This window comes from Talpa occidentalis, unplaced genomic scaffold (genome assembly GCF_014898055.3).
Source record: "Talpa occidentalis isolate TD23 unplaced genomic scaffold, MPIMG_talOcc4v2.1 talOcc4.7, whole genome shotgun sequence".
Lineage (NCBI taxonomy): Eukaryota > Metazoa > Chordata > Mammalia > Eulipotyphla > Talpidae > Talpa > Talpa occidentalis.
The window spans coordinates 120,601,254-120,617,071 of NW_023605083.1; the positions used below are offsets into that span (position 1 = coordinate 120,601,254).

General features: G+C 42.1%; 1 protein-coding gene across 4 annotated transcripts in view; it reads left to right on the forward strand.

The window, feature by feature from the left end:
* The window catches only part of ATP6V0A1 (ATPase H+ transporting V0 subunit a1), a 54,344-nt gene that overhangs the window by 26,120 nt on the left and 12,406 nt on the right, over nt 1-15,818 (forward strand). For all 4 annotated transcript variants that reach the window (XM_037495216.2, XM_037495215.2, XM_037495214.2 and 1 more), the window contains 11 exons: nt 238-320; nt 1,541-1,634; nt 3,840-4,052; nt 6,131-6,281; nt 7,164-7,303; nt 7,629-7,786; nt 8,231-8,321; nt 8,680-8,798; nt 9,338-9,554; nt 10,274-10,381; nt 14,911-15,018. In XM_037495216.2, coding sequence (XP_037351113.1) covers nt 238-320; nt 1,541-1,634; nt 3,840-4,052; nt 6,131-6,281; nt 7,164-7,303; nt 7,629-7,786; nt 8,231-8,321; nt 8,680-8,798; nt 9,338-9,554; nt 10,274-10,381; nt 14,911-15,018 — 1,482 coding nt within the window. The remainder of the gene's footprint in view (nt 1-237; nt 321-1,540; nt 1,635-3,839; nt 4,053-6,130; nt 6,282-7,163; nt 7,304-7,628; nt 7,787-8,230; nt 8,322-8,679; nt 8,799-9,337; nt 9,555-10,273; nt 10,382-14,910; nt 15,019-15,818) is intronic.

Genomic DNA, 15,818 nt, shown 5'->3' on the forward strand with positions numbered 1-15,818 from the left:
TCTCTTTCCTCTCCTTTACACTTATGTCGTTCAGACAATGCAAGATTTAAAGTTGAATTGGTAGATATGGCTAAAGAGGAAAATTAGAGATTACAGGGCATATGTTCTGATAGTAGAGCCTAAGAGATGGATCACAGTGGCCATGTCCTGTTGTTCCTATAGCACCAAGAAAGTAAGTTCTTGAAGTTCTCTTCTGGATTAACTGACTGAACTCTTGGTTTTTGGTTGGGGGCCTAGGGCGACTACGTGCACAAGTCTGTGTTCATCATTTTCTTCCAAGGCGATCAGCTGAAAAACAGAGTCAAGAAAATCTGTGAAGGGTAAGAGCTGTCTCCCAAGGGTCCAGCCAACCCTCCTACCTATTAAGTCTTAGAATACAGACAAGTGAAAACCTTTTTAGTCTACTCTGACATGGTGAATACATCTTTAAATAGTGTTATAGCTATTTTAAACAATTAGAAATGGCTTAATTTCATTTTTTAAAAGTGCCATCATAATCACAATTTCCTTTCCTTAAAAAAAGTAGCGAGGGCATGCCTCCCCTGGTGGCACAGCGGTTGAGCGCTGGGCTGCGAGGCTGCTTACAGCCTCTGCAGCGCTGGTTCGATCCCCGGCCACCAGTGAGGGTCCCACATGGCGCGCAGACCTCTCCCGCCGTGCCCACTGCTCCCCTCAGCAGTGTATTTCGTCAGTCTGCCTGTTCTGTTCCCCACTCTGGCTCTGGTGAATTCTCTCACCCTCCCGCGCATCTGACTGTACCCAGAGCTTGTATAAATAAAATAAATAAATCTTAAAAAAAAAGAAAAAGAAAAAGGTAGGAGGACTTATGTTTATAAATGCTACATTGTTATAGAACGATAGGTCTGCTCACTTAAACTGTTCTAAAATTCCACTCATAAGACTTTTTTTCATTCTGTTTTTCTCCAATAATGTAGAAAGAATTACATCCACAAATGTAAAGAATCTGAGGGGAATTTATTTTTTTTTTTTATTTTTTTTTTTATTTTTTTTTTTTTTATAGAGGCATGCTTTATTTATTTGTTTGCTGGTTTCTTTGTTTGTTTTGTTTATACATGCACTGGGTACAGTCAGAAGCGCGGGAGGGCGAGAGAATTCACCAGAGCCAGAGAGGGGAGCAGAGCAGGCAGAAGGACCGAAGTACACTGCTGAGGGGAGCAGCGGGCGGCAGGAGAGGTCTGCGCGCCATGTGGGACCCTCCTCCGGTGGCCGGGGAGCAGCCGGGGATCGAACCGGCGCCGCAGAGGCCGCGCGCAGCTTCGCAACCCAGCGCTCAACCGCTGCGCCACCGGGGAGGCCCATGAGGGGAATTTAATATCTAGACAGAGAATGTCAAGATAGGTCAACTATCACTTCTCTGTCCATAAACCACTCCCCAAAAATGTTTATTGAGTAGTGTGCATCAGTCTGAACTAATCCTGTTTTGGCCCTTCTAAAAAGTTAGGATTACTTTCTGAGATTTTTTTAAATTAGAACGATTAAGACACGTCTGTATTCCTCAGGCTATGTCTGTTCATTCCAGGTTCCGAGCTTCACTCTACCCCTGCCCTGAGACACCGCAGGAGAGGAAAGAAATGGCTTCTGGCGTCAACACCAGGATTGATGATCTCCAAATGGTATATAGAGGGCTGAAGGGAATTTTTTTTTTTTTTTTTTTTTTTTTTGTGAAGCACTGTAATAGAGCTTTCTCCTTCCATGAGACACCAACTGTTGGTTTATTAGGTACCTACAGCAGTCAGGTGACCAAAAAAGGTATTGTCCATGGGGAAAATTTCAGGGAATACCATTAAAAATAGCATTGATGAACCTCAAACAAAACTGTGGCTTAGTGTATTCAGTTCCCCTCTTGGGTCTGAGGTATTTTTTTATAGTGAAAAAAAAAAAGAGTATGCTTGGTTAAGAAAATATGTATAAGGTCAGTTCTGCTTCCTCACACCCACACACTCAGTCTACCTCCACTCTGCTGAGTAGCTTGGTATGTATCCTTCCTGTCACCTTGGATCTTAACCACACAGTCCAGCCGGGTGCTCTGGTATGACTCTTACACCCAAAAAGAGATTGCGTTGGATATTTACTAAAATAGTATGTGCTCTTTACTCACCACCATGGTTGTCACGGTTCTAAAGAAGTCGTTGATTTATGCAAACATGGGGAGAGGTGGTCAGTTGGGCCAGCTTTGTTCCCTGTTGAAACATTAAATATACTGGATCCTAGAGGCAGTTCCAGCCAGCAGTGGCAAAATTGTCAGATATCTTGTAACTCCCATTTCAACTTTCTTTTTCATCTTTCCCTCACACCCACAGTGTGTGTGATCCACCAACTCGATTTATTGCCGGCTCCTTTGAGGTACACCTAATCCGTTTACCCGCAAAGACGGGTTCTTAGAACTGCTAGTGAGTTATAGGCAGTATTAGTATGTTCTGGTTCCAGGTCTGTCTTATCCCCTCCCATATACTTTAAAGGGCATGTACAATAATTATTATAAATGACCAACATTTGATTTTTAAAATACCAACCAGCTTTATGAACTGAAACTTTAAAAATAGATTAAATACCAAGGAGTGAAATGTGGGGGTGGGGATGGAGAAAGAGAAAAGCAAATAGAACATTGCTTGCAGGTTTATTTAGCAGCCTTCCAGAAGTATTAATAGTAATTGTGAAATGGTCAGCCGCCAGAAGGGGAGAAAGTGGCTCTCTTTTATTCTCAAGTGAGACAAGAGTTTCCCTAGCTTGCCATGGTTATTTTTTTACCTCTCTATAGAAGTCACTTTCTAATGCCCAAAACAGTTTTTCAGGGAGCAGTTACTACATTTTCTCTGAAATGATTTGAAGAGCAATTTATGAGGAAAACTTGTGTTGACATGATTAGTATGTAGCTTTCCCACGTCACAGAAAATGTAGACATTTAAGATAGGGTCTCATGCAGAAGTGTGGTGGTGGGTTGCTTGCCCATTTCCTTCCATGTGGAAGGAAGGGGCTTAGCTCCTCTGCGTTATTAAATCTTAAATATTTGGCAATAAACAAAGTGGTAGAAAGTGAAATGCCTTTTCCTTTACCCAGCCCACCAAGCGTAACGTTAATCAGTTTGTGTCATTTTACTTTCATTACTCTGTAATATACATCTTGTCTTGTGATTCCTCTGAGGGAAATCTGTACTGGCTTCCAAAGGATTAGCACTGACCCTCACCCCTAAGAGCCTGGTGTAAAGATAAAGGCTTATCTGCCTGGTGATGACAGTGTACGTGGTCATCTCTATTCCGTTTAAAGGCCATGGGTCCCACTGACCCCACAGTGTCTCCTGTCTCCTGCCCCCTGGCACGGAGTGTCTCCTGGTATAGGCAGATGGATGAGTTCAGCACTGCCTCTTTCCCACAGTTCTCTGATGTCGGCTTATGTTCAGCTTACTGTTTTAAGTATGAATTTGTTGACTTTGTCAACACTTGGGTCTGTGATGCTAACTTGTTTGAATCTGAGTTACAGGCACCACGTGGAAAGTCAGTGCCTTTTAAAGATCCAAGTAAAAACCGGTGACCTATATTTATTGTGCCATGGATTTGGTGGTGAGATTAAACATACACAGAACAGCTAAAAACCATTTTCTCTGATTTCTCTTCAGTTTGAAGCTAAATAAAAATGAATATTAGTCACTAAAACTCTAATTTCTTGGAATTTGGCAAAAAAAAATGTTATTCTAGACAGAGAAAGAACAACCTCGCTTCTAGCAACCCTGTTTAGAAAGCTGTGCCTCTTTGCTATTCATATCCTGAGATCAAAGGCTGGTGTTAGAAAGATCCCTCCCTTGTTCCTTTCTCTTCCTAAAGGTTCTGAATCAAACAGAGGATCACCGCCAGAGAGTTCTGCAGGCAGCTGCTAAAAACATCCGGGTGTGGTTCATCAAGGTACGGAAGATGAAGGCCATCTACCACACACTGAACCTGTGCAACATCGACGTGACCCAGAAGTGTCTGATTGCGGAGGTCTGGTGCCCTGTCACTGACCTCGACTCCATCCAGTTTGCACTCAGAAGGGGCACGGTGAGTCCCCCACACCTATGACCAGGAAGGGGGGTTCCTTTCTGTAATAATGTTATTCAGCTACATTTTTATAACATTTTATTTATTTATTTATTTATTTATTAAGATTTATTATTAATGTATGCATACAAGAACTGAGGTATAGACCAGAAGTACTGGAGGTGAGAGGATTCACCAGAGACAGAGTGGGGAGCAGAACAGGCAGATCCACTGAAATACACTGCTGAGGGGAGCAGCGGGTGAGACAAGAGAGGTCTACTATGCCATGTGGGTCAGCTCCCTGGCGGGGGATCGAACTCGTACTTCGGTGGCTGAAGATATCTTCATAGTGCTGCGACTTAACCCCTTGTGCCACCAGGGAGGCCATTTATAACATTATTACTTTCAGAGTTCTTTAGTACACTACTCATCTTGTATCCTCACAATAGGTTTTGGATGTCCTTGTTTTCCAAATGTGGAAATTGCAGTTCAAAAAAGATGATGAAATGAATTGGTCATATACCCATTATTCACGACCAGATCATTCCTGGCCCACTCTGTCCATGAGACTGCTTCTGTAGTATAATCCTAGAAGTCCTGTTTAGTAGTTAGAGCTAATCCTTTATCCAAAGCACTGATCAGGGGCTGAGAGAAGTATAGAGAATTTTTAAAATATGCCCTCAAGTATCATATGGTTTATCTGGAGACGTGCAGACATTAGGCTGTGCTAAGTCTGTGCTAAGTGGTTGTATGTGTGTGTAGAGGGAATGGCCTGGCTTTTCCAACTAGGATGATTGGAAAAAGTTTCAAAAAGGTGCTGTTTGATCAGGGCTTTGAAGAATGAGTAAGAGGTCACTTGTCAGTGACAAGAAGAAAACAGTGGACAAATGCAGGAAGTACAGAGTGCCTGTGCGCGGTTGGGCAAGAACAAGAATTAAAAGAAGAAGATAAATCTGGGTTAGATGGATTGGAACTTAACTGTGATGGGTTTTTAAATAATGGGTTAGAAAGTTTAAATTTTATAACAGAATTAGGGAGACATTGAAGTCACTTAGCATGAAGGACATAATGCAGGATTTGGAAAGAGGAAACTGCTGGTGGTATCTGGGTAGGACTGGGTGGTGGAGATAGTCTATGGGGTAATGGGGGAGGATCAGTTAGAGGTTATTATAGGCAGAGAGTAGTAAGTGATAAGGACCCCTAGGGTAAAACTTGATGATGAGAAAAAAAAAATACTGATAAATTTGTGAGACATATGAATGAAGAATCTTGATTCCTAGCAATGTACAGAAATACAAGGAGAAAAAAATTGTGATTGTTTCTGAGGCATCAGATATGAGAGGTTGATGTAAGTTCATTTTCGATCACACTGAAGGACCAGATGGAAATTTACATGAAAATGTCAAGCAGGTAATGGGACAGGTTCTCACTAGAAAGTTCAGCCTGAAGGAAAGGAGATTCATGAGGGCAGAAGAAGAGAATGAGCTGTCCAGGAGAGTAAATAGGAAGCCAAAGATACAACCTGAGGGGTCCTGCAATGCTGGATATAGACAGAGGAACAAGAGCCAGCCAGGAGACAGAAAGGGTTAATGAGCAGGAGGGGAACTTGTAAGGAATAGTGACTTTCACCAAAGAAAAGAGGAAGCTCTCTAGGCCTGCAAATGGAAGCAAAGGCCTCTGGATCTGGGGCCAAGCCAGCCCCTTTTAGTAAGTGTGCACGGCTGAACTGCATGGGACTAGGGAATAAGAATAGGCAGCGAAGGAAGAGAGATAAAGAACACGCTTTGTTTTTTGCATAAAATGAGGATAGAACAATCACACTTGAAGACAGGGAGATGAGAATGTCTCTGGAGAAGAACGCTCCTGTTTTCTTTGGTTTCACATTTTTAGAATTAAATATTTTTCATATGTGGTTATTCTTCCTGACACTTAATTTAAATCTTTCATTGTAAATTTCATATCTAGTCCCAGTTTCCCCAAAGATTATTATGATTGAGATGGAATTTACATAAAAGAAAGTATACATCTTAAGTGTACAGTTTGTGAGTTTTGTTGAATGTGGACAACCTAATTTCAATGTATGTATTTAATGTCACCAGGAACACAGTGGTTCCACCGTGCCCTCCATTTTGAACAGGATGCAGACAAACCAGACTCCCCCAACCTACAATAAAACTAATAAGTTCACATATGGCTTTCAAAATATAGTAGACGCTTATGGAATTGGAACCTACCGAGAGATAAATCCAGGTACAAATAGCTTAACTCTTATAATTCTAGAGGTTTTGGAGTTTTTTTATTTGCTGGGTTTTTTTGTTTGTTTGTTTTGTTTTTGTTTTACTGCCTGACTTTAAATGCTATTAAACACCTAGCTTAAAATAAAGATGTTTTCAAGACCTTGTTTTCATGTAGTCCTTGCAAAGAGTTACCACTTTGACAAAAGTTTACGTCTAGGTGGCACTCCTTCAAGAGGAGACATTATCCAAGCTCAGAGTGGATTGGATTCCCATGTGCCCTCAAAGCGACAAAGCCCCTGGCCTTTCCAGTGCACCTTTTGCAGAAATTGCTTTAAGCAAAAAAGTCTTTTTTACCAAGGCATCTGATATTTTAAAATGGCTTCCCTGTTCCAGCTTAGAGAAAAATAGAGGAATATTGACCATTGTAGGCACACAGCAGATTTCTCCTCTGTTTGGAGAATTATTAAATTAGGAGTCTGAGATTTCATTTTCAGCTGGGCCCTTCTGAGAATCTGCTTTGCTCCAAGTTCTGGGCTTTCTTTCGCCTCCCCAGCACCTTTATTTATCTGGGAAATGGTTGCTGCGCAGAAGAGAGCTGGCCTGCCCCAGCGGCCATGTCCAGGGGTTGGGAAGAAGTCAAAGAACAGGCCACACAGTTGCTGAGGCTGGAGACAAAACTCTGATGTCCTGTGTTCTTTGTTTAAAGTGTTGGCAGTAGCTCAGCTGCTGTGGGAGCTGCTTTGTGAGGGTGTGCAGATACTGCCATGGAAGGTTTCTTTGGGACTCCCTCTGTCCTACAGCTTGGAAATTAGTCACCTTCCACTGATACTAGAGTGTGGAGAGGAACGTGATATGTGGGAATTGTGCTTTATCTCCTCCTTTCGTTTCTTTGTAGCACCATACACCATCATCACTTTCCCTTTCCTGTTTGCTGTGATGTTTGGGGACTTTGGCCATGGCATTTTGATGACCCTTTTCGCTGTATGGATGGTGTTAAGGGAGAGTCGAATCCTTTCCCAGAAGAATGAGAATGAGGTAATGTTTGAATTACATCTGCATTGGACTGAAACTCTTAAATTTCTCAAACACTTATGAAAATGATGATCTGGAAACTTTTTATCCATCAATGTATAGAGAAATGGAGACTATGTAGAGAATAGATAAGTTGTGATCATTGTAATACTAAAGAGTCAGCGTGCTCTGAAAGTGAATTTCTTGTTAGCATTGTATTTTGGTCTTTATTTCATGCTCTCTGACCCCAGGTAGGGTAAAGTGGTGGGAGAGAAAGGGTCTAGTATATTCTAAGTATCACTGCCATTTAGCTACATTAGGTCATTGACATCTTTCCTCTGATTCCCAGATGTTCAGCACTGTGTTCAGTGGCAGATACATCATTCTGTTGATGGGCGTGTTCTCCATCTACACTGGCCTCATCTACAATGATTGCTTTTCCAAGTCTCTTAATATCTTCGGGTCCTCTTGGAGCGTAAGGCCGATGTTCACGAAATACAATTGGACGTAAGTTGCAAATGAAATGGAAAGTCAAGGGTTGTTGCTTTCATTTCAGCTCTGACTTTCCAGAGAAGCAGTGAACTAACACCTCTTTAGGAAGTGGTTGACAGCATCTGTTTCAGAGGAGTGCAGCATCCCCTCTTCCTCATGCTCCAACCTCAGAAGTGCTTTCTGATTCATTCAGCAGTATCCAGGAACTGAAACTATAATTAAGCACATTGCTTTTCTTTGCAAATTAAAAGCAGATTCCACAAATTCCATACAAGATTGTGTAGGTGTGTTTAGTTTGTCTTTTTTGTTATCTCAGCTCCTTTCTCTCTCTGATGCTAGTCCCTTTTATTAAGGAAACAAGATAGCAGTAGGAGTTTCCTTGGTGATCAGTTTCTGAACCCCATTCGATTCCCTTTCCTGATAAAAAAAATAAATGGCAGCTTTTCTCCTGCATGATAGGGAGGAGACACTTCGGGGGAACCCTGTTCTCCAGCTGAACCCAACTGTCCCTGGAGTTTTTGGTGGACCCTACCCTTTTGGCATTGATCCGGTGAGACCATTTCTTTCCCATACGTCTAATACCAGATTGTTAACTGTGACCCTGAAGTGAGAGAATTAAAGTAAAGATAAGTAGTTACTTGGTTTTTAGGTGACATATTTTTGGAGGATTTTGGTGTATTAGCCCAGGGTATTTCAAATCCATGAGACCCAAATGCCTTGGGGAGCCAAGAACTTTTCCACACTGCTTTTTTCTGAGGCACATGGGAGTGTGTTATACTATTTTCTCTACTTAAGGCTTTGTTTAGAATTTTACACAGTTTAACAAGAACTTCTAAAACATGAGTGAATAATGATTTTCCACTTAAGAACTATTGGTATATAATACCTTTTTTGTTGGCTTGTGGCAGATTTGGAACATTGCAACCAATAAGCTGACCTTCCTCAACTCCTTTAAAATGAAGATGTCTGTTATCCTTGGTATCATCCACATGCTGTTCGGAGTCAGCCTGAGCCTTTTCAACCACACGTGAGTCACTTTGTTTCTGCCAAATGAAGGCATATGGTTTAAGAAATGCTAACATGTTTGGAGAAAGGATTAATAACCCCTCTTTTCTATATTAAAGAAGTGTTTCTATAAAAATCTTCTTAAATGATACTAAATTAATATTAGCCCCTTAACAATTTATAGTTGTGGTAAAGATCTTTGAAAACCCCTGTGCCAAGTGAGTGAGTTTTTTTCTCCATTTGTGTAAGTCACATAAAATTATGTACGGTAGGCACAGAATATACTAGATGTTCCTATCTCTTTCTTGTGGGAAACTAGTAAGGATGGTCCTGGAGCTCTTTAAGATTCAGAAGTTTAGAAGTCATATGTAATTATGTCTTTGTTGCCTCCAGTGCTTCCCGCTTTTGCTTCTTCTTTTTTTTTTCCCCTTCCTTTTGCTTTTTAAGGTGATAAAGACAGACTTGAGGGAGCATTAGGTAAAAATCAAGCAAGTACTCCACTTGGTTTAGGGGTAACCTTGGGTCTGTCACCTCTAACACTTTTTCTCTGTTCCTTTTTAGCTACTTCAAGAAGCCCCTGAATATCTACTTTGGATTTATTCCTGAAATAATCTTCATGACCTCTCTGTTTGGCTATTTGGTTATCCTTATTTTTTACAAGTGGACAGCCTATGATGCCCGTACATCTGAGAAAGCACCAAGCCTTCTGATTCATTTCATAAATATGTTTCTCTTTTCCTATGGTGACTCTGGCAATTCAATGCTGTATTCTGGACAGGTGTGTCAACCCAGAGATGGGCTGTCTTAGGTGGTTACCCTAGTCAGGAAGCCAGATACTTCTTTTTCTTTTTTTTCACATAGAAGAACTGGGGTGCAGGACAGAAGTGCAGGGGGTGAGAGGATTCACCAGAGACAGAGTGGGGAGTAGAATAGGCAGATCTACTGAAATACACTGCTGTGGGGAGCAGCGGGTGAAACAGGAGAGGTCTGCTGCACCATGTGAGTCAGCTCCTTGGCATGGGATCGAACACAGCCTGTAGTGGTGACAGCACTGAGATTTAAACCGTAGGCTACCAGGGAGGCCCCCAGGAAGCCAGATATTTCTGTCATCCAAAAAAAAAAAAAAAAAAAAAGCTTTAAAAAATCCCTTTTGTTGTATTTGGTTTTCAGGCAGTATATCCAGATCTAAATGTAGCCTGTCTTCCTTACTTGGGAGGATTACTGTAATTCTGTATCCAGAAGGGGTAGAATTTATAACTCTTCAACTGTGAGACAGTTACTAGGCTTTGCCACAACACCTGCTAATTATTCTGAGAAGCTTGATAGTGTTATTCATAGATCAGAAGAACATACTGCTAAGGGTGGGGGAGGGGAATCTGTGCTGGCTTTGGAAACTGCATATTTGATTGATGTGATGTGCAGGAGGGGGAATCTGTGCTGGCTTTGGAAACTGCATATTTGATTGATGTGATGTGCCTTGTCCTTTTTGCTTTGCAGAAGGGAATTCAGTGTTTCCTGGTAGTGGTTGCGCTACTGTGTGTACCTTGGATGCTACTGTTTAAACCACTGGTCCTTCGCCATCAATATTTGAGGAAGAAGCACTTGGTGGGTGTATTTCTTTTGCAGAAAGTTATTAGAATTTTTTAATTTAAGATCAAGGCAGTTCCTCATTGGACATAATGAACTGTACATAATTCTGTGTCCTCTTAAAATGCATTTGTGTCATATCCTGGCATGAGCACTGGGCCTGCTGAAATCAGAGAAACATGTATTTGCTGCTTGGACATCTGGATTCAGCTTTGAGTGGCTCGGGGAGAGAGAACAAGTTTTGACCTTTCCTGGTCATGCTTGGTTCTTGCTGTGCTCAGCAAACTCCAGGCCTGGGCCTGTTGAGATGCAGCATCAGCCAAAGCAAAGCTGCACAAGCTGCAGATGGGTGAGCCCACACATGTGGTTTGCCTGGGCTACCACAGGGCTGCTACCAAGACATTTTCTTTTAAAATGGACTGTGATACTTTCCCCAACCAAAACATCTAGGGGAAAGCTTTGGTTCAAAGCACATGGTTTTTTTCTTTGTAAAACCAGCACACATACATGTGTTTACTTAATGTATGTGTGCTTATGAGTTCTACACACACACAGAATTCAGTTGCCAGATGTTCTTTTCTGGATGTGCAGTAGTGCTTATTTATTATACTGCCTGGGAAAACCCAGAAGATCTTGTTGCATGACTCTCTGTTAGATTATTACTCCTGCAGCTGAGTTACAAGACCCTCCTTCTCCCTTTTCTGACCATCTTCATCCTCCATGTACCCTCCATTCGTCTCCCCCTTTCACTCCTCCCCTCTTTTGTTTCCTTCTCCCTTCCTCTTTTCTTCCATTCACTATCAGGAAGGGCAACCTGTGGAGGCCCCAGTCAGCCCAACCCCGAGCCAACAGGGACTAGAGGCAGCAGCGGCTGCAACAGTGAGTCAATTAAAACCAACAAACCATCACATTTTGTTTAAAGAGGTGGCAAACAGTGCAGCAGAATTCTTTTTAACTATATTGAGAGCATGGGACATGTGTGTTCTTGGGAAGTATGTCCATGTTACTCATTGAGACCATGACAGAAAAGACTTCCGCCTCTTACGAGTAGATTCTGATATCATCTTTGCCGTTGGTCTGCTAAGATTCTATTCAAGTATGTCAGTACAGTCATGTCTGTGGATGCAGCGTGGCTGTTGTACCTCTCCAAGTCCCATCGTCTTAATCCAAGATGGCAGCTCTTGGTCTCATCTACTTTTATGTCTATATTTTGTTACCATGTATTGGATGATTTTTCAGCATGGAGCAAGAACATCTCTGTGATTCTTGATTTCTGTGCACTTTAAAGTTCTGCTTCAGAGCGACACTTAGACATTTGGTCCTTTTTAGTTGTGATTTAACTCTTTCCAGTGGAAGCTTATATGTGTCTACTTTCTTGTAAGAGGCTCAGACGCCCTGTGTCCTCAGCTGTTCCAGTAACACCACCGTTCTGCGAGTGTCTTATGTCTGCTCTATCTCTGGTGTAATAACCAAAATCATCTTCTGTTTTGCTCTTTCTCTTCCTAACTAACTCATGATTCAGTAACAGTACTTTGTCCTTAAAAACATCTCTTAACCAAAATCTTACAATGTACTAAATATCAGATTATTCTGTTCCAGCTGATGAATCTATAAGATTTTTAAATCTTACTAGTAGTGATTACTCATGTACTATTGTGTACTCATAACATCATACTCTTAAAGAAAGTGAAATATTTAGATGGCTGTTCATTTCCTTCATAAGATGTTTCTGATCATTTTAAACTTAGAAAACTGCTATAATCATCCTCAGAACTAGTATAAAAGGGCTGATATTTTTTATCAGAAGGTATCTTACTATTGCTGCTTCAAATTATTTTCCAGTACTTACTTTCTCCTTCCCTATGAGAAATGTAAAAATAACAGCAATGAAGGACATATTATCCATTTAATGACATTCTTTCCATGAGCTTTTCTTTCTGCTAATCTTAGTATATTTAAAGTGTGCTTCAGAGATCTTGATGCTTTTAAATCTGGCATCCTCTTCTGTGATGTTCTCCACAGTAAAAGTTCCCAGTCTGGAAACCTGCACATTCACAGGGTTGTCTTAGCCCACCAGTTCTTCAGCCAAACAACTATTTTTGGAGAGTAGCCTGAAGGCATCAGAACTGTCATTCTCCAACAAGGGCCCTGGATTCTTGACCCCAAGGGCTAAGAACACTGATCCAGTTTTGCTCTATTCTAGTCTGTTTTGTTTTGGTTGCCTATAAGTAGTGTATCACAGTTTAATTTTTTCTTTTCATTTTTCTGCTGATGTGTGTGTCTCATACTCCTTCCCGTAACTCTCATTCCCTTTGTGCCTAAAAGACACTTGTTAGTGTCTGACTGGGAGGTGTAACTTGTCTGCCTCTCACGTTATTTAGTGGCTAGGGGGGAGCTTCAAAAATGGTCTCCTGCTTTAGTTGCCTTGAAGTCTGAAGCAGGCCTCCTTGACCCTATAACCCATCCTGGGATGTGCTGGGGTCCCCTTCTGGCCCCAGGACCCTTTGTTGTACTTTCAATCCTCCTTTTGAGGGTTGTCAAAGTGTAATATGTACATGGCCTACAGGTGCTTCCATGGTTCCTGGGTCTGACTACATATAAGAATCACCTGGTAAACTTTAAATCTGTTTCTTAGAGAGTTAAAACAAAACAGATAAGTGAAAAAAAATAAATTAAGGTGGCCCACTACTCCATGACCCAGAAAATCCCCTACTAACATTGAAAGCTAAAAGTAATAGGTACACTTGGTTAGTGACACAGAAGTCCTGAAAGTGAAAGTCTCCCCATCCCCTCTCTGCCCTCTTGTTCAGGGGTGTTGTTAATAGTTGAGAGGATTGTGTCCAAAAGGCCTTCTGCATATGTCACATAGCTTATCATCAATGGAGAGAAACATGTATATGTGTATGCACGTGTATGTATGTATTTAAATACATTAGGAATTGTGTTTTAAACTGTAGCTCTTCTATCCCTCACTATTAGTTTTTTTTTTTTAATTTAGTGAATCTTGGAAATGGTTTCATAGTAATACTCGTCTTCACAGTTGCCTGGCATTCCACAGACTATGTTGGAAATGCTGAAATTGTGTAATTACTTTCTTTTTTTAATATAATCACTTTTTTTTTACTGATGGTTGTATTGCTTGTTCCCAATTCTTTACTATTATAAATAATAATGCCGGGAACATCCTTGTCCTGTATCTTCATAAGATTTCATAAGCAGAAAAGTTTCCAGCAGTGGGATTGATGCATCTCAGAGGCCACATTACATTTTCAATTTTGAGAGACAATCAAAATTGTTGTATAATGTGTACTTGGGGAAGTATTTGTTAAGTCAGATTTCCTAGGCCCCATCCCAGACCTAACAAATACAATTTCTGAGGGCAGTACTCAAGAATCTCCATTCAATGAAACACAGCTTTCAAGGGGATTCTGTTGCAGCTGGCTCTCTGACCAGCATGTGAGAACCACTGCTAGAAGAGGAGGGAGAATGTGCCCAAACACTGGTGTCAGGAACTCTGGTAGAAGGTCCACACCAGCAGCGACACTGTGAGGGATCTCAGAGCACTTGACCAGCCTGTTTAGGCATGGTTCAACCCAGGCCATTTTGCAGAACAGTCCCTAAGAGCTTGTCTCGTTTGGCTCCCCAGACAGAAACCATGAAGTGCGTCTGGAGGCTGTCTTCAGCGCCTTCCCACTCTAGCAGGTTAGCACTGGTTCGTAGCTGTCAGACTTAATCCCTGTTCTGCCTGGTTTTTGTAGCCAGAGAGTCCTTTGTAGCCAGAGAGTCCAGTAAACCCAGACTTTTCCAAATCAAGTTGACTTAAAGATTCTGCCTCTGGAGACCCTTCTGAAAACGTGCCTGGGAAGTGAGAAGTAAACACCCAAACAGCGTCTGCCCACAGAAGAGTTGCTCTAACATTCTGGGATCCTCCATTGAAGGAAAGAAGCAAAGAAACCTCCTTTATACATATATCCCCAGTCAGTATTCGCCATAAACTTTTTTCCTTCCCTGACCTAGGAAGCCCTTTGTTCCTGGGCAGAGGCCTGGTACATTTCTGGGAGAGGTCGCTGGAATCTTGGGCTTCTGTTGAAAGCTTATCGGACCATGTTACAGTCACCATTCATTTGGCTCCCTTCCCTCTTAGAAAGTCTGTTCTTTAGTTCCAGAAAAACTTAGGCCCTTGAAGACTTTACAGAAGAGATACACTTGCTATGAGAGTCTGTTCCTATTAAGCTTCCACTCAAGCAGGATTCTCAGTTAGCGCTGACGGGGGTGAGGCCGGTGTGTCTGGGTGCACTAGGCAGAAGTGCGTATTTCCTGTGAAGCAGGATGAGGTGGTAAATGTAGGTTGGGGCTGGACTCGGGCGGAGGTGTTTGGGTGGGATCAGTGGTTTGATTTTATTTAGCTGTTCAAAGTGGGTTTTGTTTTTGTTGTTAGAATTTATGCTTTTCTGAGGTTCGTATGTACTAACCATCGCCCTTCCCCACCTCACAGAATGTCACATTAAAGCCCAGGCAAATTCTACTCTTTCTGTTCGCCTGTGTAGGGAACTCTCAACTTTGGTGGGATCAGGGTGGGCAACGGACCAACAGAGGAGGATGCTGAGATTATTCAGCATGACCAGCTCTCCACCCATTCAGAGGACGCGGAAGAGGTAAGACCCAGCGGTGTGGGCATCCTCTCCTCTCACCTCGGGGCAGCCTTAGTCTTGTGTACCTAAGTGACCTCACTCCATCTTCTTGAAAGTAAAAACGCTAATACACATGATCACCCGCCTTCTGGACCTCTTAAGGTGCCCAGCTTTTTCCAGTGGGCCCTGCTCCGAACTCCAGCGCTGTCTGCAGAGCCCGCAGCGCCCACAGCCGTTTGTTCTGTTGTCCGACCTCTTGAATTCCACGTTGCCTGCAGTACCCTGCATGCGGTCTCAGTTACTCCTCCCTCCAACCAAGGCGGAATAGGCCTCAGCCTCCCGGCTTCCCAGTTCTTGTGACCAGAAATACAGACCGTTTGTGGCCCCCTCCGAGCCTGGGTCCAGCTGGAACTGAAGTCACTGGTACTGTCCTGTTCCACTGACAGGCTCTTGCTACAGACATTTTATCTGAACCTTTTAAAAGCATTATTTGCTTGCTTTTTCCAGGGAGAGTGAAAGTAGTAAAGCCAGGCTAGACTTTTCCTTGAATCACCACCTCTGAGCTCAGTGTTTAAAATCTCCTTGACTGACCTGACCACAAAGCCTCTGAACCGAACTGTCGAATCTCATCTAGTCATGATACTCTTTTTAAAGCAAACAGAATAGGAGTAGAGGACCTAGGTAACTGGACTTTTCAGTCTGACTGACCTCTTCCTCTACATGTATAACTTTTTAAAAAAGAAATTGCAAGGACTGGGGTGTCTTTTAAAAATATAAATGTCAATGCTGTAAATACTGTTGATGTTGCTCTCTGTGTACACGGA